General features: G+C 42.6%; 1 protein-coding gene across 2 annotated transcripts in view; it reads right to left on the bottom strand.

Moving 5' to 3' along the window:
* XPR1 (xenotropic and polytropic retrovirus receptor 1) overlaps nt 1–23,466 on the bottom strand; it is a 115,799-nt gene that overhangs the window by 29,442 nt on the left and 62,891 nt on the right. For both annotated transcript variants that reach the window (XM_069862685.1, XM_069862686.1), the window contains 5 exons: nt 12,159–12,260; nt 6,236–6,459; nt 2,515–2,664; nt 1,862–1,945; nt 1,294–1,375 (listed from right to left, as the gene is read on the bottom strand). In XM_069862685.1, coding sequence (XP_069718786.1) covers nt 1,294–1,375; nt 1,862–1,945; nt 2,515–2,664; nt 6,236–6,459; nt 12,159–12,260 — 642 coding nt within the window. The remainder of the gene's footprint in view (nt 1–1,293; nt 1,376–1,861; nt 1,946–2,514; nt 2,665–6,235; nt 6,460–12,158; nt 12,261–23,466) is intronic.

Below are 23,466 nucleotides of genomic sequence, written 5' to 3'. Positions count from 1 at the left end.
CTAGAAGTCATGCTTTATGCTGTTTTCACAGATTCTCCACACACATTGCTAAAATCCGATCTTAGTCAATCAAACCACAAAAATGTTTTGGGATAAGTGGCAGAAAGGTTAGCAAAGTAATAGCCAATTAAAACAAACCCTTCGGAGTTAGAATATAGATTTTGTCCAATATATGAGGTACTGTACAGATATCGTGTCTGCTGATACAAACACACCTATTATTCATACCACTTTAGCAATATCTGCTTTAGAGATATAATAATTTTTATGAATTCATTCTCACAACTGTTTCATTTTTTTCATTCCTAATACCCAGAAGTAAAGCAAACACAACTCGCTTCAATCGTATTTGCATCTCACACAGAGATCAAGCATGTAAGTTACAGCAAAAGGAAAAGATACGATGAATAAAGAACAGCTTTGACACGTTAAACAGACCCTTCACACAGACGGGTCAACTTTCTGGCTCTACCACACAAGACTAAACGGGAGGCACTGCAAGCAGCTCCTCAAACAGAGGAATATTATCCCAAGAGATGACTGGATCCAATTACAGAAACATCTGATTAAAAACTCTTTCAAGTCAAAAACACAGACACGGGCTTTCCCTAATGTGAGAGCTCGTCTCTTGATTTGTTAAGCCTTTTCCTTTGTAGTGCTTAAGCAAGTTACAACGCTACTGAAATCACACACACAATTAGTAAAGCCACTTGTGATTAAGCGCTGTATCTGGATCTACAGTACTAGCTCTAATCAGATTCCAAACTCAGAAGGTACGAAGCAGAATAAAGCCATGGTCTGAAATATGCAATAATTTATCGTAGCTTTTAAACAATTTTGCCAAAATCCACCAATAAGACAAACTCTATTAATTCCATTTAATAGGCGCCAGGCACTGAAATCCTAGAAATGTCTAGACAAAAATGTCCCAAGTGGTACAGCGCTCGCACGGCCCCGTGCCTGGTCTTATTCTCCAGAAGGAGTGCCTACCACGCAAAACTTAGGTTCTACGAGTACCTCTCTCAAGGTGGGAGAGAGTGATGTGTTCACAGAACGATAACAGAAATCTGTCTTCATGCAAGGATATTGCACTTCCAGAATACCCCTCCAAGAATAAGGAGGAAATGAGGGGAACAAACCATAATATGGTTTTAGTCCCAAATCCACATATGTAACACTAGAAAAACCACAACCTATTACTGAGAAGAACTAATAATTCACAACGGTGTGATGTGACTCCAGTTGATTTAACCCAGACCACCCTGACCGACCTCAGCCATTGAGGATACCCACCTGAAAGTATGACAGTGACGTTCAGTGCAAGGAACAACCCACAGAACAATCCAACCCTGAATGTAGTCCAGGCTGGTACAGGCTGTGAACAAAGCAGTGGTGGAATTGAGGTGGAGGAAAACAGGTTATCAGCAAAGTTAGATTAACTTGCAAAGTAAATTTTAAATCAGGAATACAATGTTCTGATCTCTGATCACACTCTTGTTCTTGAGGTGAAAATGCTACATAATATTGTTGTTTGTGTTGCTGCTGTGTTGAAACAGCCTGGGCACCTTAATGCCCCTTGAAAGATATTCCAGACCACATAAACATTAAGCATATGCTATTATTCTCACAAATTTCCTTTTACTATTTATCTCATTTCTCCATTATCTTGTCTGCATGCAGTAGGAATAGTAAGCAAGCTATTTCCGAATCTTTGGGAACTAAAGCAGATGATGTGACCAGGCCTCCCTCACGATTCGTGGAGCACAATTGTATCTGGTTTTTTTCACTATTGTGCTCAAATGAATCTGATTTGGCACCTTGACAAGTTTGAGAAGCTTCGCTATATAACTCGACCTCTCACCTGAGCTGCTCCTAAGGGTGGAACACGCAAACGTTTCATCGCCTTCTGTCTGTCTCCATCTTCTAACTCGTTGGTCACCACTTCCTAAGGAGATGAAGACATACATCATAGAAGTTCAATCTAATGATAATTATACACTATTGCATTACAACAACAAGAAATAATGGTTGATTTCCAAGTTACATTTGAGCCCTGGCCCAATACTATTATAACATGCAGTAACAAAGAGATGAAAAGCTCACCACACCGCATCAAGTTATTACACAATACAAGCTAACTTTGCATGAGCTTTGCAGAGAGGCAAGTTACCAGCTGAAGAGAATATATCCAAATTTATATAAGCAGTACCAGAAAGCAGTGGCATTTCAAAATCAACCAATAATTGTCTTGGTGGTGAATGCAATCTATGGAGGGGGCAAAACGTAGAATCATAGAAGCACAGAACGGTTTGGGTTGGAAGGGACCTTAGAGATCATCCAGTTCCATGCCTCCTGCCATCGGCAGGGACACCTCCCACTGGACCAGGCTGCTCGCAGCCCCATCCAACCTGGCCTTGAACACTTCTAGGGAGGGGGCAGCCACAAATCAGTGGTAAACAAGGAGACACTGATTTCTAGTTAAAGGAGGAGCGGTGCTCAGACTAGCATCCTTACCTCTGTTTCGGAGATAAGCTGGTTGATCTTCTTGCAGGTGTAGAAGGGTGCCACCTCCACCTCGGCCACCCGCCATTCTGCCCCCCGGGCTGTCTCCAGGTTCTTGTCATGCTTCTTCAAGATCTTGCGGAAGCCAGTGAAGTTCAGGTTCTGCAGACAGGGGAAAATGGTTACTGGCTTTAATCCTCCCAAGAAAGTGAAATGATTTTATTTCCAGTGCTAGCAAAACCAGAAAGTTAATAAGAAGAATCAAAATTATTCTATCTATTGTTAGGATGTTTTTGAGTCATTACTTTATTAGAAGTACTATAGATCCCTTGCAAAAAACGGAAGAAATGTGGGGCTCATGGGCATAAAAAGAGGTAACTTATTTGCAGGGAACTATGAAATCTCATATTCCCTGAGAAGCCAAATCTCTGCCCCCTTCCTCCTTAAGGCAGGAAGTGACAACGTTCCTGATGAAACCTCATTGAAAAGAAATAACCTGTGGACACGCTCAACACCTGTATGCTTTAGGCTATTTCAAGACATGCCATGTACTGCAGTTGCTCTCTGGATTAGCACATGCTGTCACGAGCTCTTCATAGAAATCTAAAGCTGCACACAGGCGAGGTTTTGCCCCACCTCCACAGTCATTACCAATCCTTCACAGTTGCTTTTCCTTCTGAAAAGGCAAGGGCACTATGGTTTGTTTAAACTTTATATTGGCTTCAAGGCAGATGAGCACATTATACAAGGGAAATCCTTGTACAAAAGAGAATTTGTGGAAGTTCTAAATGCTGCAGATTAAATCCAGACAAGTGGATCCCCATAACAGCAACCTTTTGCACAGAGTAGACTGCACGGAGACTGCAAAACTACTGTAGACGTGGGGGACGTAACCCTCTAATCTGTTGAGATAAGCACACGATGCTGCATTAAGACAAGAATTAACATTTGATTTCCAAGTTACGCATGAGCCCTGACCCAACACTTTTCTAATACACAGAAACTAAGACAGGAAAAGCTCATCACGCTGCAGGCAACTGCTGTGACAAGACACATATGAAATCCTACATTTCATTATACAGAAAATGTGACTCAAAGGACTCAACGTTTCGCTCAACAACAGCAGGAACGCGGACAGACCATGGCAAGATTCACTTCTAAAAGAGCTTAGGAAGTAGCTTGGAAAATAAAACAGAGAAAAGGACAAAATCCAATGCCCTGGGGAGAGGCGCCAGCTACTCACTGAAATTATTTTCAATCTAATTATGCTTAGAGTGATTTAATACCAGACCCCTACCGTATAGGTGGGGAAATGAGGCTAGGGAGACAGGAGCAGGAAGGCAGTGCATTAACCATCTGCATTATTGCAGACAAGAGACTTTAATTACTTTCTATTAGAAAAGCCAGCATTCCACCCCAGGGAGAGAAGATTGCTGTTTCATACATTTGAAATGAAAAAAATGCTCATTTTGGTCAAAGATTTTTCTGTAGCCTGAACTAACATCACTTCAGCTGCACCACGTGCGGTCACAGCCTAACTCTGGTGTGTCTCGGCTGCTCAGGACACGGTTACATCAGACACCCTAGAACTTCACCAGCAGCATCTCATCCTCTGTCTGCAAAAATTCTGTAGCCCCCAAGCTGATGATGCAAACTCGCTGGTTACAGTGGTACTTCTGACAAGGAGCACACAGCGATGGAATCGGAAAAGAGAACAGTCAAACAGATTTATTTCTATATGTGCAAACTGTAGAATTACATGTTATTATAAGTTATTTTCATCAGAAGTGTAATCACTGGTAAGTTAAACAAGTAACAGCTACCCTGAAGACAATTTATAGTTTCATTTGATGTTTGGTTTGTGCACCATAGGCATGAACGTATGCAACACTTGCTCTTACTTCAGTGCTAACACACTGAGGAATTTGCTTCCTGTGGATCTTCCTTTCTCAGTAACCCAATTCAAGATTTCAGCACTGCATCAAAGCCGTATTTTGATATTTATGATGCCACTGGTGACTTTCTCACCTACGTGAAGGCCTCAGTTATGACATCTTCCCACTTGCTTATTGGTTCTCCTTTCCTAGTTCTTATATTCTGACCTCAACAGCGATTAAAAGTATTCTGGGATTTGGTTTTATACTTGGTTTAGTACTTGTACTCCTTGTCCTCAACTTCAAACCCAATTTGAACTAATTTTTCTCATTCCCTCTTTGAAGTAATGCTGTAGAAAGAAGCTCTGCTCCTTTTGGAAACTGTGAAAGCTATGAAATCCAGATGGGGTTGGCATCAATATTTAGTATACAGGCAACGGACCTGGACTTGTTCTGGCAAAACTATAAGTAAGCAAGATGCCTTTCTTCATTGATGCAGAGTAGGAAAGGATTTTTCAAAGGAATGATCTATACCAGCCTCTATTTAAATTCTTCATCAAACCACAGAAGTGATTTCTGTGACCAAGAGTAAAAGCTTTCTCTTCTGAAAAAAAAGTGAAGAAATCACAGCAGGTAACACTGTTCTGTTCCATACCTGAAAATCAAAGGATACTCTGCCTTTCCCAGGATTTTGAACTAGAAACTCTCTCTGGTAATTAATAGGGCTTTACTGAGAAAGCCATGAATAGTTTCTGCAACTATGAAACCTGTGTTCAGGGCTCCCTGAAGGGCATCAGTTCAACCAGTGAAAACAAGGAGTTGCAATGTTTGCACGAGGTGGCTTGAACGCATCCCCAGGAGTTTCACTTGCAGGTAGTACGATGCATTTTCCAACCTGGAAACCCAGTACTAAAGCAAAATAATTCCAGTTGAGACATCTGAAGTGACTAAGTGTTGGCAGTGCATGTGCTTAAGGATATATCATCACTTTAGGTGAAGCACAAACACTCAGAATCTTAGAAAAATTAAGTTTTGTCCACACTGTAGAGTGGAACTCAAGTAATCCTTACAGTGAATTTTGTTTAGAAAATTCTCCAGTACAACATTGGTGAAGATCTGAATACAGATGTAGTATATTAAAAAATTAAGTTCAAACATTCTTACCAAGCTAATCCCCACCCAACAAGACATTTTAAAAGCATTTCACATTATTTAACACTGAAAGAGCTAACCTAGCAAAAATATCTTGGCTGTTCCAGAATTTTGTTTCAAGACTTTTGGAACAAAATCAATGTCCACAATATTTACCATGCCCTTTCATGCCAGAAATCCAACTACAACTAAAGATTTGTTTTTTCATACTTCAAGGCAAACGAGCCTGTATCCTACAGAATTAAAAATATTTTTTTTTTTAAATGGATGTTTTAACAAGAAATTCTGATATAGCGAGGTCACAGCCACTACCATGGTAACGCCAAGAGGAAACAGTACATTAGTATTTCAAGTTTCATTACAAACATTAGATAAAAGAGCTGCTTCTCCAACTTGCCAGCTCTAACCCTGCACGGAACAACACGCTGCAGAAGGAGTCAGCCCTGATGTGACTCCGTGTCCTGACCATGCCTGGGGGTCAGCCAGCCCAGAAAAGGAGGAGGAAAGTCCTTCTGCAGGTCATCTTAGCATTTCCAGCTCAACAGAAAGCAGCAAGACGTGTACTGCTGACTGCTAGGCATCTGCCTCTTCGTTAAAAACGTTTAGGAACCTCAAAATGCCTGGCTTGAATGAGGCATTTCAAGAATTAACCAGCACAGAGACATTTACACACAGCGCTTTGTAAAACCACCTCGTTTTGCTGGTACCTGATAGTTCTGCAGTAAGATGAGGCTGAGGTAGAGCTCGCTGAAGGCCAATTTCAGATCTTTGATATTCCTATGCTGGACACGCTCTTCGTGGGACAGGTGGAAGACGGGCTTTCTGCGCCGGGGCAGCGTGGAAGCCCCGCTGGCTTCTTTCTGTGCATCCAAAGTTGACTGTAACTCAGTTCGAAGAGTAGTAAACCTGCGCTGAGCTTCTGCAAGCTTTTCTGTAGTAAGGAAATGAAAAAATCAGATAACTGGGTAACAACTTGCCTCCCGAGCCCATAAAAAGCACTATACTTTTCCCTCAAATAATGTGCCTGGCAGTAAAAAGCACTGTATTAAATAACCTACCACACAGCCTTTCCCCACTAAGTGTTAAATTCAACAACTCTTTATATTTCTCTTTTATGAAGCTCCTTCTCATTAAAGTTAATTCGATGTGAACTCGACTCAGCTTCCATCCCAGACCTGATTTCTAGAGGAGGCTCATACCAGGACGGCACAAATGCCCATTATGTATAGGAGAAGCCCAACCCACGCAGCTGACACCTGTACCTGGGGCTATAAAACAACACAGGGATGCAGGATCAGGCTCCCCACGCTGCAGAGACACAGCTGGAGGTGGTCAGGGTCTCATCCAAATACCAAAGCAGTGACCACGAGTCTACTCTGCGCCCAAAGGAAAGCTGCTCACCTTTCTCAAATAAAGCAAACGGACAAAAAGCCCGACAAAAAACCCGTTAAGACAAAATTCTGATACTCGACAGTCAGCAAGCAAAACACTTTTCGGATCTGCACTATCAACTATGTGTTTACTATCTTTTTATGTGACAGTAATGAAATCAAAGAAAAAGCCACATTTCAAATGTGATGCTAAACTCTGGAGCTGGGAGAGCAACACAACCCCTCTGCCAAGCTCCCGGTGACAGACAACGACGGCTTCAGCTTTGATCAGGAGTTACAATACTACTAACTGCTGTACATGATCTGCTGTAATAATTTATCCCTCTTTCCCTCAGTTTAGGCTCACGCAGGTTGAAGCACTGCCTCGTTATTTACTGATTAAAGGGACAATCAACCTGAATTTAAATGATGTTTTGATGTGTTCTCAGAAAAAGTCAGTCTCCTCCTCACATCTCAATATGAAAAAGGTGTCGCTTTAAACAAGTTGCTTTATGTACTTTCAGAAAATAATCTTTTTGGCAAATGAACAATCTTGTTATGCTAAAACCAGCATCGTTATCTTTCTCTTTGCTCCGTACAACCAGTTCCTTTCAGGCTTTCTTACCCTGCTATGGCTTCAGTAGCTGCTTTGGCATCTCTGTCGATGAGCAGCATCGCAGAGCATGGCTGCTGGCGTTGGTTAGGTTGACACCGAGCAGGTATAGGGTGTTGGAGCAGAGGAGCTGGGAGCCAGAACCACCTCCACCCAGCAGGACACACACCACCACACCAGTGCCCATGGAGCTGGAGGGGCTCTCCACAACCCAAAGCTCTGCCCCACATTCCCCTGGGTGCCAATTTAACTCTCTTCATTAGTATCTTCTATAAAAACTTAGTGGTTATTCTCAATTGCCCCCCACAAAATAAGACTTATTCTTGTGGGAGCAATTCTGAACTTTTCCTCAGTCTTATGCAAATCTAGTTATTTTTAAGAGCAAAATTTCTCTCTATATAAATTTACAGTGCTCTGCAACAGCAAATTTCCAGAAGGAGAATGCTTTTCCAAACAGAAGATGGGGATCAACATAGAAAAATCAAGTATGGAAGAGCTTGAAACTCTCTGAAACTACCTTTATAATGAACTTTGTTCAAGTAAGAGGTTTTAAAAAGAGGAAAGAACAAGTCCTGTCTGACAACTTCTCCAGCTGCAAGGACTCAAATGAACCGAGGCAATACGGCCCACAGTGTCTGCCCACAGCCTACAACCACATAATATTTAACACACACAAGGTCAGCCTGCAAAAACAATCACCCCTCCCCACTTTGGGAACTCCCACAGGAAGAAGTAACAGATACTGGTTAGAGTGGTTTTTAGAATCCAAAGCCTTCATATAAATAAAACTCACAAGTTCACTCCCTATATTCAAAACATTATACTAAACCATCTGGTGATACGTTGAGATTTCTTTTGGATGAACTTACTAAATACATAGAATCTCAGAATCATTAAGGTTGGAAAAGACCTCTAAGACTATCAAGTCCAACTGCCAGCCCAACACCACCGTGCCTACTAAACCATGTCCCAGAGTGCCAGGGCTCCACATTTAAATAAACATCTTCCAATTCAAAGAACTGTTCCATTGTTCCTCTGCCCAGAAAAAAAAAATCTTAAAATCCATCAGCCTAATAACACAATATTTGAAGAAAGGACAACGTTTTGAAATGGGTATAGAACTGCTGCTGCAATTTTCCTACCTGTTTGCAAACCACCATCCATAAAGAAGCACCATCTCCAAACACAAATATTCCGCTTAATTACGCACTGCTGAGGAAACTCACGTCCTGTCTTCCATAGAGCCCTCGCCATCCATGAGGGTGGATCGTAGTCTTCTGAGAACGAGGCTTTAAAGGCAACCAAACCACTCCTGAGAAAGGGCAGCTCTGCTACCTCCTTCTCCCTCCTGCCCTCTCTCCCTTGCACTGACACCAGCTCTCCAGTCTACAAATCATTTCATCTTGTTAATCATCTTATCATCAAGATTCACTGTAGAAGCAAAACAAGGCAAAATGTGTGCTATCATGCTTAAAACCTCCTAGGGAATGATGATCTCCGAGGCCTTTTCCAACCTGGTGATTCTATGAGTCTGTGAATTGCCTAGGGAAATGGCAAAGCAGATGTCTCAGTTTGCACCACTCTCCAAAATATTGAGAAAAGACATTGTCCGCTATCACTAATTTAAGGCTCCAAAAAGTGACTTTTCAAAAAATGTGCCACTCGGAAGAGTTAGAAAAGTCAGCAGACACTTAGAAACTGGAACCACACTCTTGTGTTGCAGCATTTTGCATGACCTGATGCCAACTGAGACCTCAAGTGTAAGCTCACAGCAAAGACTAAGGAGAAATCCAAACCAACAGATGCAGACTTTGACAAAAATACTTTCAATAAAGAAGCAGCTTTGCCCAAAACCACCTTCTAGACCCTGACTAAAACCCACCATCTACAGTTATCGCCTCAACCATGCAATTCCTAGTTGGTTTTGACTCTGTTCTCCAAGCTTAAAGCAAAGTTCACATATAAGGATCATGTAGAAAACCTATCCCGCTGAGCAGCCACTCAAATATCCCCCAAGGTTCCAGCTGCAGGGTCATGGTTGTGAACAAAACCTGTGTCACCAGACAGGAGGCAACTGAACAGCCCAGATCAGCTCAGGGCTCTGAGCATTTTAGGCAGGCTCTTCTAGCACTCATCCTTTTCCTCCTAGCACATACTATATTCAATAATATGCTTACCAAGTTCAAGCCATGGCTTCCTAAAAATAATAAAACCAGCTCCTAACTTAACCACAAAAACGTTACTAGCTAAACACTAGCCCAAGCAGATCCCAATGATATTAATTTAAAATATAGAAAACTTGCTCTCTAGAAAATCCCAAACACAAACCCAAACTGGCCACAAATAAAACTGTAGCACTTGAGTAGGCATTGGTATACTGGAAGCATCTGAAAATTCTACCGCTATTCTTTTTTTTGTTCAATTGAGTAGAGGTTTTCTTGAGTATAGTCCAAATAATCACAAACTGTTTATCAAATCAGGTTTAGTTAATGGCAGTTTTCCTTCCCACTGAGCTGAGATAACGACCTGGGGTTATGTTTGATGAGAGCCGACAATCTCAGCACAGAGCAAAAGGCAAAGGCATTTTGCAGCACGCACTCTAAAGCTCGAGGAGCTGGGGAGCCGGGGAGGAGCTGGGGTCCAAGAGCAAGTAATCCCAAGAGGATTTGGTTGTCCCTGCTCTGGCATTCCCTGGCAATTCTCCCTGAGGATCCCTCAGTGCAGAGAAAGATGATGAGGACATGAATCAGGGATCAACATAAAGCTCTGCTTTCTTAAAAATGGACAATATTTCTTGTCCTACAGACAAGCGTGCAATAAGCCCCTTAATAAGTCCATAATAAATAGGATGTTCCAGGTCACAATCCAAGCCAACACATGCCTGGAGTTACAATAGGGTCTGGCATAATAAATTGCTGACATGGTCAAGAAGGGGAATTGCTGTTGGGATATTCCTTGATGTACCTTAACCTTAATAACACCAATAAAGGGTCTCCATGCTATTAAAGTCACATCGCTCTTCTGCAAATAAAAGACTTATTTTATTCTTACCACAAGAGATTTTTCAAATTACACGTATTCTCTCCTATAACTTTCTGAAATGACAGCAAGTTGAAAAAAACTCTCCCCTGTATTATTAATGCCATTTTAAACAATGCTGGAGTGGCTGCGTATATGTGGGCGCACGTGTGCTAGCAGGTCCTCATTAGGGAAAATTATCATCTGCATCGTGCATCAGAATTGACAGAACTTCCTCCACAAGGTCTAGCTCGTAGCATCTGATATAACCAGAAAAGTAAGACAAGTTTCTGAGCATAAAAGCCTTACCTCAGACCTGGGAGAGAAACAAGATCTGCAAACAATTGTTCTGAGTTAGGTACATACGAATTGCATGTAGAAAAACACCTGTAAAACACAGCTAGCCTAATAAAACATTGCTTCAGCCTCCTGCTCCTTGTCCTGACACCCAGGGTGGCTACAGCAAAACACCCTGCCCCAGGGAGCCAGAGCAGCGCTGCAGCCAGCCCAGGAAAGGATTTACTTCCCTAGATGGAAGCTGAGTGCAGGGAAGCTGCACTGCACTGTTAATGCATCTGTTATGCTTTCAGCTCCTCTCATGTTTGCAACTCAGAGTCTGCCAACAATAAAATAGCTAAGAATCAAATCATTGCCTGATGGTTATTAAAATATTTTGCACGATTCACTTTGTCTTTGTTACCAGATTAAAATCAGAAATAGAAAAGGCAATCATATTGTGCTGCAAAAGCTTGTTTATAGCATCAAGTTAAGAAACCAACATGTTTAGAGGAAGCATAGCAGAAGTTAATGCATCACTGCATCTGTATTTAAATACTTTTCCAGTTGAAACCCATTTTCAACTTCACCAAGAGAGGCTGAAAACCAGCTGAAGTTAACGGTGGGTGGAACAGAAGCACACCCTCACTAAGCCTTTTGTAACAATATCACAGAGTGAATTTCCAATTATTCCATCCTGAAATTTATTTTCAAAACACAGGGTGGAAAGCAAACTTTCTCAGGGCAAGCATGAAACACCAGCACTTTGAAACATGCCCCCCAGCAATCCCTACTCTTACTGCCACTGCATTTTTACTCAATTTACTAAACAGGATTTTACATGCAGCCACTCACAAATTGCTACTGGCCGACTTACTCCAGAAACTTGCAAGAGTTTAAGTAAGAGCCAAGTGTTTAAAGACCATCTTGAGGCATCCAACAAATTAAGTTAACACACGTAGGCAGGTCCTTGATAGCTATTCCTGCGTAAGCTCAGGAAACACCAGTTTAGGAGCTTGGCACACCTAAAACATCTACAAGAGGCTGTCACCATGAGAAACGGTGCCTTATATATATAAGCTGCCACTTAATTTTAAGAGCATCTTCCTAAATTTCAGCAGGATGCTGTTACAAAGCAGTAACGTCTGCCATTTGTCCTCCCTCCATTCAAATACCATGGTTTACCTCCACATCTGTGATTAAACCAGAGCAGTTTCCCATATAAACCTGCCCTATAATTACCTGATGGTAGACCTGCATGACTACTGTGGTTATTGTTCTGACAGCTTGGGAGCCTCAGACTCCCTTTGCACTGCTGTGTTTTCCACAAATATACACAAATAAGCACCTTACCTGAATAGAAAATGTTGATTTTGGCAAGTTCTTTCTCACAGGTTTGGAAGAACTTCTCTTCAAACGTGGCAAAACACCTTTTCACTGTGTCCTCATCTGTGTCTATAAAACAACATAGGCAAGAAAAAAAACCAAGTTATAACAGAAGCAACGAGGAACACTTTTCTAAGTAGCGGTCACGGAAGCGTTTCTTCAGAGTAAATGTACCTTCTTTGCCATGCAGAGAAAGAAGAACAATCAAGTCCATATAGCTCCAAGAGAACAAGACAGAGAGGGAAAAGTCCATAGAAGCAGAACTGCACCGTGACCAAGGTTCTCATCATCTTTTCTGATCTTTCAAGTGCTACTGTGGATCTCACATGCTTCATGGTTGGACTCGATGATCCGGTGGGTCTCTTCCAACCTGGTTATTCTATGATTCTATGATTTGCACATCCTAAGCTGGCCTGTACGTCGGCACCTCTAGAGCCATCCTGGACCCAGACTGCTCTTTATACCCACAGGAATGGGTTTAAAAAGGCATCTCACCTACCATCACAAAGCCACCACCCTAAAAGACTCCAGGGCTCCCACCACGGCAGTGTCCGTGCTGGGACTGGCACAGAGGTCCTCATGCCACCACAGGCACTGGTCTTGCACTTGCAGAAGAAAGCTGGCCAGGGATATTCATCCCAGCTTTGCAAACAATTGGATTTAGAAGGAAAGCGTCAAGTTTTTAAGCGAAGGCTTCCTTTGACTTTCCAGGAGGACTCACTGGCTTCAGGCACCATTCCCACCTTCTCATCACTATAATCTTTCGAATACAAATGTAGAACATAGCAAACTAAACTCTGCCCAGCCCAGTGAAAGTGCATCAAAACTACCTGCTTCTTCCCTGGAAAATAAAAGCTTTCTCTCATGAGCAAAGTGTAAAGGAAGAGGCCAAAACTATGTTGATCGTAATCAGATTGACACTTATCCCCCACTGGTTTAACTCTTCCGGAGAACAAAGTACAATTCTGTAATTCAAGTCAAAATTTGCTATTAAAGCAGCAATATGGGTCACTTTGATATTGTAAGGAATATAATGTGGCACCTCCAGAAATGCAGAATTTCAAAGATGGGATGAATTTTCTAATAATTAAGGAATTAATTCAATGAATAAAAACTAAAGAATCCACACTATAATTACAAATTTTAGCAGTGTCGATCATCTGTCCCAAATGCTTCTAATGCTGATATAAAGCAGACTCTTCATACCCTCCCAGCTACAGCTTCTGAATTTTCATGCATTATTACAGACTAAAAAAGGTTAATATTACAACAAAGAGGAAAAATTAAAATTTTATTACAGCCTTGATAAGGTTTTGAAATGCACGTTATAAAATTGGGATGACGAGCATCTAGAGATGAGTTTCACTCACGATCAGACAAACACTCTGGTGTCATAACAAAAACTGGAAGCTGCTCTAAGGTCCTTCTCTTCTCCAGGCTGAACAACCCCAACTCTCTCAGCCTGTCCTCCTACGGGAGGTGCTCCAGCACCATAGAATTTGCTGGTTTGTATGTTTGTGGTACTGATGTTGAACACCATAAACCTTGAGACACTTAGTGTTGTAGGGGGGGTGCGTAGAGAGAGCCAACAACACAAGGCAAGCCTGCAGGGGCAACCTTGCAAGTTGTCTATCTCCTTTTGGAGTTTGACCATGCTTTAAAGAGTAAAACAGAAAAAAAACAGTACTGTGGAGATGACTGTTGTTTACAGTTTCACCATCCAAGAGCTTGTAGGAAATAATTCACAAGGGAGTGTGGAACAGCCTCTGGAGCCAAGTTTTGGCTGCTGGGGTTTCTTTACTGTCTGACAATTATACTTGCAGATCCACAGCTACTCCCCAGGACAAGGGTCGCTCCCTTGGGCAAACCAACCCCAAAATGAGAGGGCTCCGACTCCTCCGCAGCGAAGAGGAGCCGCGGCAGCCGCACGGGGCCATCACACCCCTGCCCGGGGCCGCTGGCCCAACACGGGCTTCGCAGAACCACACACGCGCGCACCTCGGCCGCTCCCACTCAACTCGGATCCCTCTTTGTGGGCTGCCTAAAACACCAGGAGGCCACAAGAGAACTCCGCTTTGGGGCTGGTGATTTTTAACAGCGGAGTCACAGCAATTGCAGCATCCTACCCTGAGGCCCTACGCCACTCGAGCCAATTGGAACTCGCCTGCGAGAGCCGTAATCCTTGACCCAACAACCACTAGCGTGGGCGGACAAAACACAAGCATGCAGGTGAAGCAATAGAAATCACTGTGAAATACTTAATACTGCAGATATTTTATTCATTAGCTGCCTGGAACTTCTCAAATACCAGGCAGTATCAAAACAGAGCTAACCAAGGATGGACCTGAAGAGCAAATTCTTGAGCCCAAAGAGTTTACACGTCTCTAGCAAAGGAGCTTACTTGCAGATGAATTTGACGTGGGGCGATCACCTTTTCTTGCCTTTAGAAGTAGTAACGCAGAAATAAAAGCACCAAGGCTCACTGCTTCCCTGCTTCAGAAACTGAACGACTTCAAGCATCGCTTGTTTCTAAGTTTAAGTAAGTTCATAAAGCAAAAGTAAAACCGAGCGAGTTTAAGCTTCATTCGCTATCCAAGAACAAAAAAGCCTCATTAGGAAGTGGAGCCTACTTTTTGTCCATGAAGTCAAGCAGGAATATTTCAACACAATCAAAATACCACTTTTTAAGATAGCAGAAGGCTCAGCAAAGTAACACACTGTTAAACTAACATAAACAACGCCAAATAAATTAATAACTGTCCTGTTTTGGACATTACTGATCACTTCAGGAAACAATAAATAAGTATTTTAAACTGTTTGACTAGATCTGAAGTTTAGAAAAGGAAAATGGGCTTTAAAACATAAACAAACCAGCACTGGAAGACCTTCCAAAAGCCTTGAGATTAGGAATTCAGGTCTCTATTTCAACCTCAAAACACTGCTGACTCAGAGGAAAGCAAATTCTATTGAAGCTATTCAAAATCCTCCTCCAAATGTCAAACACCTTCTTACAAAGGACATTTTACAGACCGTGGTGGATGCCAGCTTTAAAAATCAGGATTCTCTGTGAATAAAAGGTTTCCCTTTGGTCCCGTTCCCACTGCAATTCAGTCGTTTAGCTGCAATAACAGACAAGTGCTGCCAAGGCTATTGCCTTTATTTATTTATTTCCCCCCAAAGGCTAGGACAGGACAAGAGTTTTTGCCATGAGAAAATCGCAGTGCCAGAAATCGGCCTTGGATTCAGAAGCTCCATGACAACAGAAACCGTCTCTAAAAGGCATCCAGCTATTGCTGCCAAGAAGGGCCAGCGCTAACCTTCCTTTTGTCCTTTTTCTGTAGCCCCAATATTCCATTTACCCTAAGCTCCAAGAAGTCGCCATGAACAAGGTTGCCAAGAAGATGGTTTGATCAATATTGCAGCTTCCCAATCTCATCTTCCTCTGCCATCGCTTGCTGGGAATAAAAACCACAGTAAGGACGAGAGGCTCTTGCTTTTATTGCAAAGCCAAGTGGTAAACTAGCAGCAATCTCGACGTACTCCCCTCTCACCACACATTCTAGTTTGCAGAGAGTTCAGATGCTGGTACACCCAAAATACAACCTGAAGTTGAAAAATTAACACACAATTACATTCCTGCACTGTCCCAAGCACTCAGTTCTCACTGCATCTGTCAAGTGCTCATTTAATTCCTCATTTTCTGCAGCTGGAGAATACGAACAAATGATCAGCATCCCGGACAGCTGTGTAAGAGAGTAAGTTTTACTTTTTACAGAGAGTAAGTTTTCTTTGTTAGAGCAGCACCCTCTAAAAGTAATCATAAAAAAAAAAAAATCCTTCAGTCTTTGTCATGCTGAATTTTAAGGGGCATTTATTTAAAAAAAAAAAAAAGATTAATTAGCTTTGTTATAAGATCTGCACAGGTGCAGATTCCTGAATCACCTTCTGTTTACCATAAGGCAGTTTTATCTGGGTAAGGTTGTTTCAACACTTCAGCTAGAGGGAGGCAATTTTGTTTATTAGGACTCTACTACCTAGGCAGTAAAAAGTCAAACTCACCATTGGAATGAAACACATCAAATCATACAAAGCGGGTGATGTTAAAAATTAAAAGATTTAGAAGACAGCTCTCTTATTCCTAGCTCTATGAAGACAGTAATCACTTATATGTCTGGGCTTGGTAGCACATTAGAGAAACAGGGAAATTACCATTAGAGAAACAGGTTATTACCACTCAAAACTGTAAAAAAGCCGGTCTCTGCGATGAAAACACGTATCTGCCTCCAAACCCTGCATTAGTCTTGCCCACCTACTCAACCACCACAGTTCCCTGATACCCTTGAAAGTCCCACAGCTCGGCAACCCTACGCTTCGCTAACCTTTTACACACTACAGTGACAAATTTTACAGCTAAAAAGCAAACTGCGTAATTCATAAACACAAGGACAAAGATTACCTTTACACCTCTAATGCGTCATCCTCATGTTTATTAGGGTATTCACTCACTGAAAGCTTCCAATAAATTAATTACTCACCATGCATTTTCACGTCCAATCTTGCAGCAAATAAAATTCTGTATGAGAAAACTTTAAATGTTCTAAGTACAGATATAGACATTTCTTCCTGGGATATATTCTTACTATAGGAAGAGGAAAGAAGCCAACTCTGCTTGCAAATAAAGAACATTTGCATTTACGTTATTCCACCTTAACTTCTGAGATGCAAATGGCAGGCATCTCTCTTAAAATTTATTCCATCAATCAAAGAGTGGACCTTGAATTAACAGCCTATAAATTCAGAAAGAAAGAAGATTCATGCACTAGGTAATACTAAAAAAAACCAACCACTAAGGAAAGTCATAGCAGGCTATACTTCTTTTCCTAAACCATCACGGATGAGCTGGTCAACTCTCTACTTAACAAATGCTTTAGCCCAAATTAGATTCTGTTATTATTTCCCTAAATCTAGTAATAAAAAATAACCCACTCAGGTAGCTAACGAGGCTGATATTGTCTCGTACACGCAGTGTTTCTGTGTGGGTAGGGAAAGGGCAGGGAGGAGACAAGAACTGCTGCAGGTCACCAGCACAAGTTCTCTCTGGTTCGGGGTCACCATTTCATTGCTTTTACCAGTTAACCCACAACGAATGGAATCTATTTCCAAATACTTTTAGAAAGTATGATTTTCAAGCTGGTAAAAATTCTGCTTCTTTGTTTTTAAGGTTTTATCACTGAAATCCTAGAATCATAAAATGGTTTGGGTTGGAAGGGGCTTTAAGCGCATCCAGTTCCAACACCCCAAAGATCTCATCTAAATCTCCCCTCTTTCAGCTTAAAACCATTCCCCCTTGTCCTATCTCTGCCCTCCCTGATCAAGAGCCCCTCCCCAGCTTTCCTGGAGCCCCTGTCAGTACTGGAAGCTGCTCTAAGGTCTCCCCAGACCCTTCTCTTCTCCAGGCTGAACAACCCAACTCTCACCCTGTCCTCACGTGAGAGATGTTCCAGCCCTTGGATCATCTCTGTGGCCTCCTCAGGACTCACTCTAACAGATCCCTTTTCTTCCCGTGCTGAGGACTCCAGAAGTGAATGCAGCATTCCAGGTGTGGCCTCACAAGAGTAGAGAATCCTACAAGGAAACCAGCCGGATTCCTGTAGATGGTTTATTTAACTGGGAAAAAAGCAACCTCCACAACATGCCTACAGGCTAGACATCCAACCAAGCGTCTACTATAAATTATTTATATTTGTGAATGTAAACACAGGTTCTAAAGCAATAACAGCATCCTGGTATGAACTTCAGGTGCGGAAAACACAGGTAGTGCAGTAGCCAGATGTGAGAATACAGCTGTTGCTGGCTGGCTACAAGCTTTGCAGCTCACAGCGTGTCAGGTTTTGCAGTCTACAGGGAGGCTGCACAGCCGTTCTACAGGTTTGCTTCTTTAAAGAAGTTTCTAGCACTCCAAGGAACTCATGTTGCAAAGAGGGTGGCGTTGGTCTTTGTCTGCTCTTAGATGGAAGTCACTAAGGTGAGAAGGCGGTGATGCCGTCACCAATTCTCCCGGTACAAGCGTGGCTACGTGCACACTACTGCGACATCGGCTCTGCAAACCATCATTGCAATGGTACTTCAAAGCTGACCTTTTTCAAATTCTCTTATTTCTGAGGAGAAATACCCTAACCTTTCAGCAGACGTGTAAAAAGCATGGCTAGCTTAACCCCGTGCACCTGGAGGAGGATCTAAATGACCACATTCCACATAGCTGGAGCGCAGGGAAGCCCGACAGGCGCAAAACCCCAACTCGATCGGCACAGCGTTGGAGCAGAGATGACCTCAAGGCTCTGTAAGCTGACAACCCAGCTATCCTCAGTTTTGCTGTTATAATTGACCATACTTAGATCGTCAGCATCATCTCAGCTTTGGGATTCTACCTTCAGTCTGTCTTCTGTCCTTACGTGTGACCACGATGCTTCAACACTTTTACAATACTCTTCTGTACCAAAAGGAAAATCAATATTCCTAGTAGAACAACAAAACCTATAGCTGTGTGGTACCTCAGACACGAGGAAAGCTTGGCAGAAACTTGTGATAGAAAAAAAACAGAGAAGCAGTGCAAATGCCTAATAAGATTTCAAAACTTACCATTAAAATGTTCATACAGTATGACAGACCTGGATGCCGGGAGGTATCATACAGTGACAGGACACTCAATACCTGCCTCCCCTGCTTAAGAACAACCTTCAAATTCTTATTCTTTTGAAGAAAAGTAAAGGTTCACTACTGCAACACAATTAAGGGTTGAGAAAAGGCGCTCAACAAGAGCTACAACTCCAGATGAAATTTCACATTGACCACTACCAGACTCCAAGACAAATAATGGAAAATGCCAGGGCTGAGTTACTCGGTCGGTGCGTACTAGGACCTGTCTGGACACAATGGTCACATATGCTCCGTTTAGACAAGTAACCAGTGATGCAAACGGAGATACTGCAGTTTTGTGGAATTAACCAGGACCACATCGGGACTATTCCCGGTTATGCAACACACCTACACGTTCCTCAAGCTGCAGATCTGCTGCCTCGAGTTCTGGCTTTCATTTACACAAGGTGAGTCAGCAGCAATTACGGCTGTACAAAAACCATAACCTCAGATGCGTAAACTGTGATAACTAACACAGAGAAGCTCCAGCCTCTTGCAGACAAGAGGTCTGAACCAGCCCATGCACCTCTGGAGAGATGCTACATAAGAGAGAGTTCAGCACTGCCATCCATTCCTTCTGCAGAAAGAGACGTTTGTTAATCTTTAACCTGAGCAACGTTTCATCCGAGACATTTTTCCCCCCTCCTCAATGATGGGGCAACCAAAGTAAGAGACTAGCACTATCTCCTTATATTTTTAAGACCTACCAAAGGGATCTCAATTAAATGAGCCAAGCTGTCTTTTATAAAGCTACAAAACAATCTAAAAAACATTCCTTCTGCTAATTCATACAGATGGAAATAAAGGATATTCCCCTAATTTGCTTGACTTGGTCCTTAACCCAAGTAGACAAAGATAGAACAAAAGAAGTCACAAAAGCACAGAGCAGCATGGAAAACCAAGAGCAGAATGGTTGATTTAAAGATAGACACTCAGAGTTCAAATTGAAAATTCTCCTCATATTCACCGGCTCCACGTTTCCCTTCAGCCTGATGAAACTCTATTAAATTCAGCAAACCCTCTGCTGATATCGGTGCAAGATATCAGAGCTCCTGGCCTTTTAGACCAGTGACATTTAAACAAGTAGATACGCAGGCTTCAAGAAGAGAAGGGGAAGACGATATGGGCCTTTGGTCCAACCCCCAAATAAGTGATGGGGACTGGACACACAGCAACAAGGGGCAGTTAAAGGAAAGCCAAATACTCCAGTGCTGAATTCAGCAGAGATTCCTCACCCAAAACTCACAAATACTCTTTCCTTGCCCCACCTCCCGAATGATCATACTTCATGGTATGGAAAAAATAATGAGAGAACTTCCTCATCTTTTTAAATGTGTATTCATATTTATCAACAGAGAATATTTTAATCAAGGAAAAGAAGTTTTTCAGGAGATAACGCTTCACAATGGCTGTTTATGCTCCTTCGATTGAGCCTCCAGTTTTAATAGCCTTATTTCCAGAGTTTTACTGAGCAGTAACAATTATCTTCTCATTAAAAGTGCACAAAAACCTTCAGAACATCCAAAACAACCCAACCACAAGTTAGGAGTTAAAACAAAACTCAGCAGTTGCAGCCAGTTAACAGAATGGTGAGAAGGTGCACTACTTCTCAAGTCAAGTATGAAAACCACATGTAGATGGAGTGAAGGGGATTTCAGAGGCCATTCAGGCTGCCCTTTATGTCCAGAGCAGGCTCTGCTCCTTCCCTTGCTCTGGAACTGCTGCTCCCACAAGCCCACTGGTTCGTTCAGGAAGTTAATCTGGAATTTAGAGAACCATTCAGCACTAGAGTTAAAAAGCATTCAAAGTCTAAATGATCAATAAACTAGTTTCTTGTTTAGTCCTCTGAAAGAGCTCCTAGCAGGTAGGGAGTTGGCAGTGAGAAGGAGCTCGACCCTCTGGCAGCAGCCTACTCGTTAGACTGATTTAACTAGACTATCACATCACCCCCTTCAATTCATATCTATCTTGTGACGAGAGGTGACTAAAAGAATTACCCTGCAGCTCAGCTGATGAGGAGACATTGGTAAAGCAAACACAACTCGCTTGAGTTGAAATCATATGCCCATACCCTTGACAGGAACACAGCAAATGTCTCAATTATTAGTTAAACAGATTGAACATGTTCAAGCTTTGGTCTTTTCTTCAATAGCACCTAAGTTCCTGCCAACACTCCAGCAGCATGTGCACGCCTCGTCTTCCCTTCTTCTCCAACTCTGTAATGATGAATTTATGGGGAAAAGCCTTCCTTATCCTGGAACTGTCTCGTTCAACATACTCTGATGTTAAAACATTTTTTAGATATTTTAGTATAATTTTAACTGTTTTGAATGGGCATAAAAATAGTTATTTTAGTATAAAAAAGGTAAAAAATCCTTAAAAGAAGAAATAAGTTGGAAAACTAACATGAGAATTCACTGCAACACGGTGTTAACATGAGTGACTGCAGCAACATTTTGCTGTGCAAGTAGTACCAGGACCTTTGAAAGACGCCTTGATCAAAGTAATCCCGGGCGTGATGGCCAGTCATTGTCCTTTCCATGCCGGTCACAGAATCAGAGCATCATTAAGGTTGGAAAAGACCTCTGATATCGAGTCCAACTGTCAGCCCAACGCCACCGTGCCTACTAAACTATGCCCTGAAGTGCCATGGTTGCACGCTTTTAAACCCCCTCCAGGGATGGTGACTCCACCACTTCCCTGGGCAGCCTGCTCCAATGCTTCGCCACTCTTGGGAGGTCTCCTACTGGGTCCAATGAACTTTCCTAAGACACCTGTGCCCACAGGTTTTATTTGCATCAACGATGCTCTGCACATGACTGGCTATGCAATGGGTCCAAGTTTCCACACATTTCCTTGCAGAAACCTTCCTTTGTCCACAGCCCCCAGGTAATGACATTCAGTACGTACAAATGAGAAAGAAAATCTTCACCCCAGAAAAGAACTGAAAAGCTTGAACAAGTCTCACACACGTGTGTCACAGCATACTTAACCTGTCACCTGCTCATCTGATGACCAAGATAAATGCAGGGCAGAATCATCTTGAAACAGAATTTAAATCTTCTTCTTCCAGTGCTTTCTCTCCCTCCACCAAGTATCGGTTTCTATTATTTTCTATTATAGAATCATAGAATCATAGAATCACCAGGTTGGAAGAGACCCACTGGATCATCGAGTCCAACCATTCCCATCAAACACTAAACCATGTCCCTCAGCACCTCGTCCACCCGTGCCTTAAACACCTCCAGGGAAGGTAACTATATATATATATATATAAAAATTTTATTTTTCTTCTCAAGTTGCTGGCGAAAATCAGGTTGTGTGTGAGCAAGTCCTATAAGAAAAGTGCTAATTTATGCTGAAATAAGAAGTCCAGAAACTATCCATGCTTATGTGGATAGTAAGTAAGGATGCTTACTCCAGGAGCTTTAGGAATGCCATGTTTCACCACTAAACCCGTGTCAGTTCAGGTCCCTTGGGGGCATGCTCCAAGAGGAAGCCCACCAGCCCATGACCCAACAAAGGCTGCAGGGATGAAACATCAGTTCTTCTGCATTGGTGAGTAAAACATAAGTAGAGGAACTGAATACAAAACGTCACTTGGGACTTGAGCGCTTCTCTGAGAGCCAGTCTTTCTCCTTGCACCCAACCACCTCAGCTCCCCTGGTACGATTGTGCCGTCAGACACCGATGTGCTGGAAAAGGTTATTCCCAACCCTCCCCAGTTTCGTGAAAACAGCAGTGGGAATATGAATGAGGGGCCAAGGTCAGGACTAAAGCACACAGTTTAAGATGAGAAGAAAGGTAAGCTCCAGCTACAGAGGGAGCATTTAGGGAGCCTCAAAATATTTCTGTTGAACAACCAAGCTATTAAACAAGGAGCAATTCCATCCTGCTGCAGATAATTCACTCTGTGTGTTGCCCAACCAGAGCCAGTGCTGTTTTGAGCAGGGGAATCTTCCTCCCACTAGGCAGAAGGCATGCAGGTCTTTCCTGCTTTACCTAAGCAAACACCATCCACAGGGCTTCAAACTGTTTCAAGAAATCTTCTAGATGATAAGTACTTCCATCATGAAACTTCTCTGCCTGTTCTCCTCGTTCTCCCCTGCTGTTGCTCATGGAGATGGCAACCTTGGAGTCAGATCCAGGAATGTTCTGCTCAGTCATCCTTGCCTCACACAGCACCACAGGAGCTGCCATTCCACGTGGAGCGCTCAATACATCTCACAAAAAGCCCTGCTTTGGGAGCTACCAGTACTGGACAAAGCTACTTCATAACTTTTCACTATAAGTGACAGGGGACAGGACAAGAGGGAATGGCCTCAAGCTCCACCAGGGGAGGTTTAGGCTGAACATTAGGAAAAAATTCTTCACAGAAAGGGTCATTGGGCACTGGCAGAGGCTGCCCAGGGAGGGGGTTGAGTCCCCTTCCCTGGAGGGGTTTAAGGGACGGGTGGACGAGGTGCTGAGGGACATGGTTTAGTGTTTGATAGGAATGGTTGGACTCGATGATCTGGTGGGTCTCTTCCAACCTGGTGATTCTATGATTCTATAAGGGAAAAAAGGCTTTGCAGCCCAG

This window comes from Phaenicophaeus curvirostris, chromosome 8, assembly GCF_032191515.1.
Source record: "Phaenicophaeus curvirostris isolate KB17595 chromosome 8, BPBGC_Pcur_1.0, whole genome shotgun sequence".
Taxonomy (NCBI): domain Eukaryota; kingdom Metazoa; phylum Chordata; class Aves; order Cuculiformes; family Cuculidae; genus Phaenicophaeus; species Phaenicophaeus curvirostris.
Note: the sequence above shows the minus strand (reverse complement) of the source record. Positions and strands in the feature narration are given on the sequence as shown.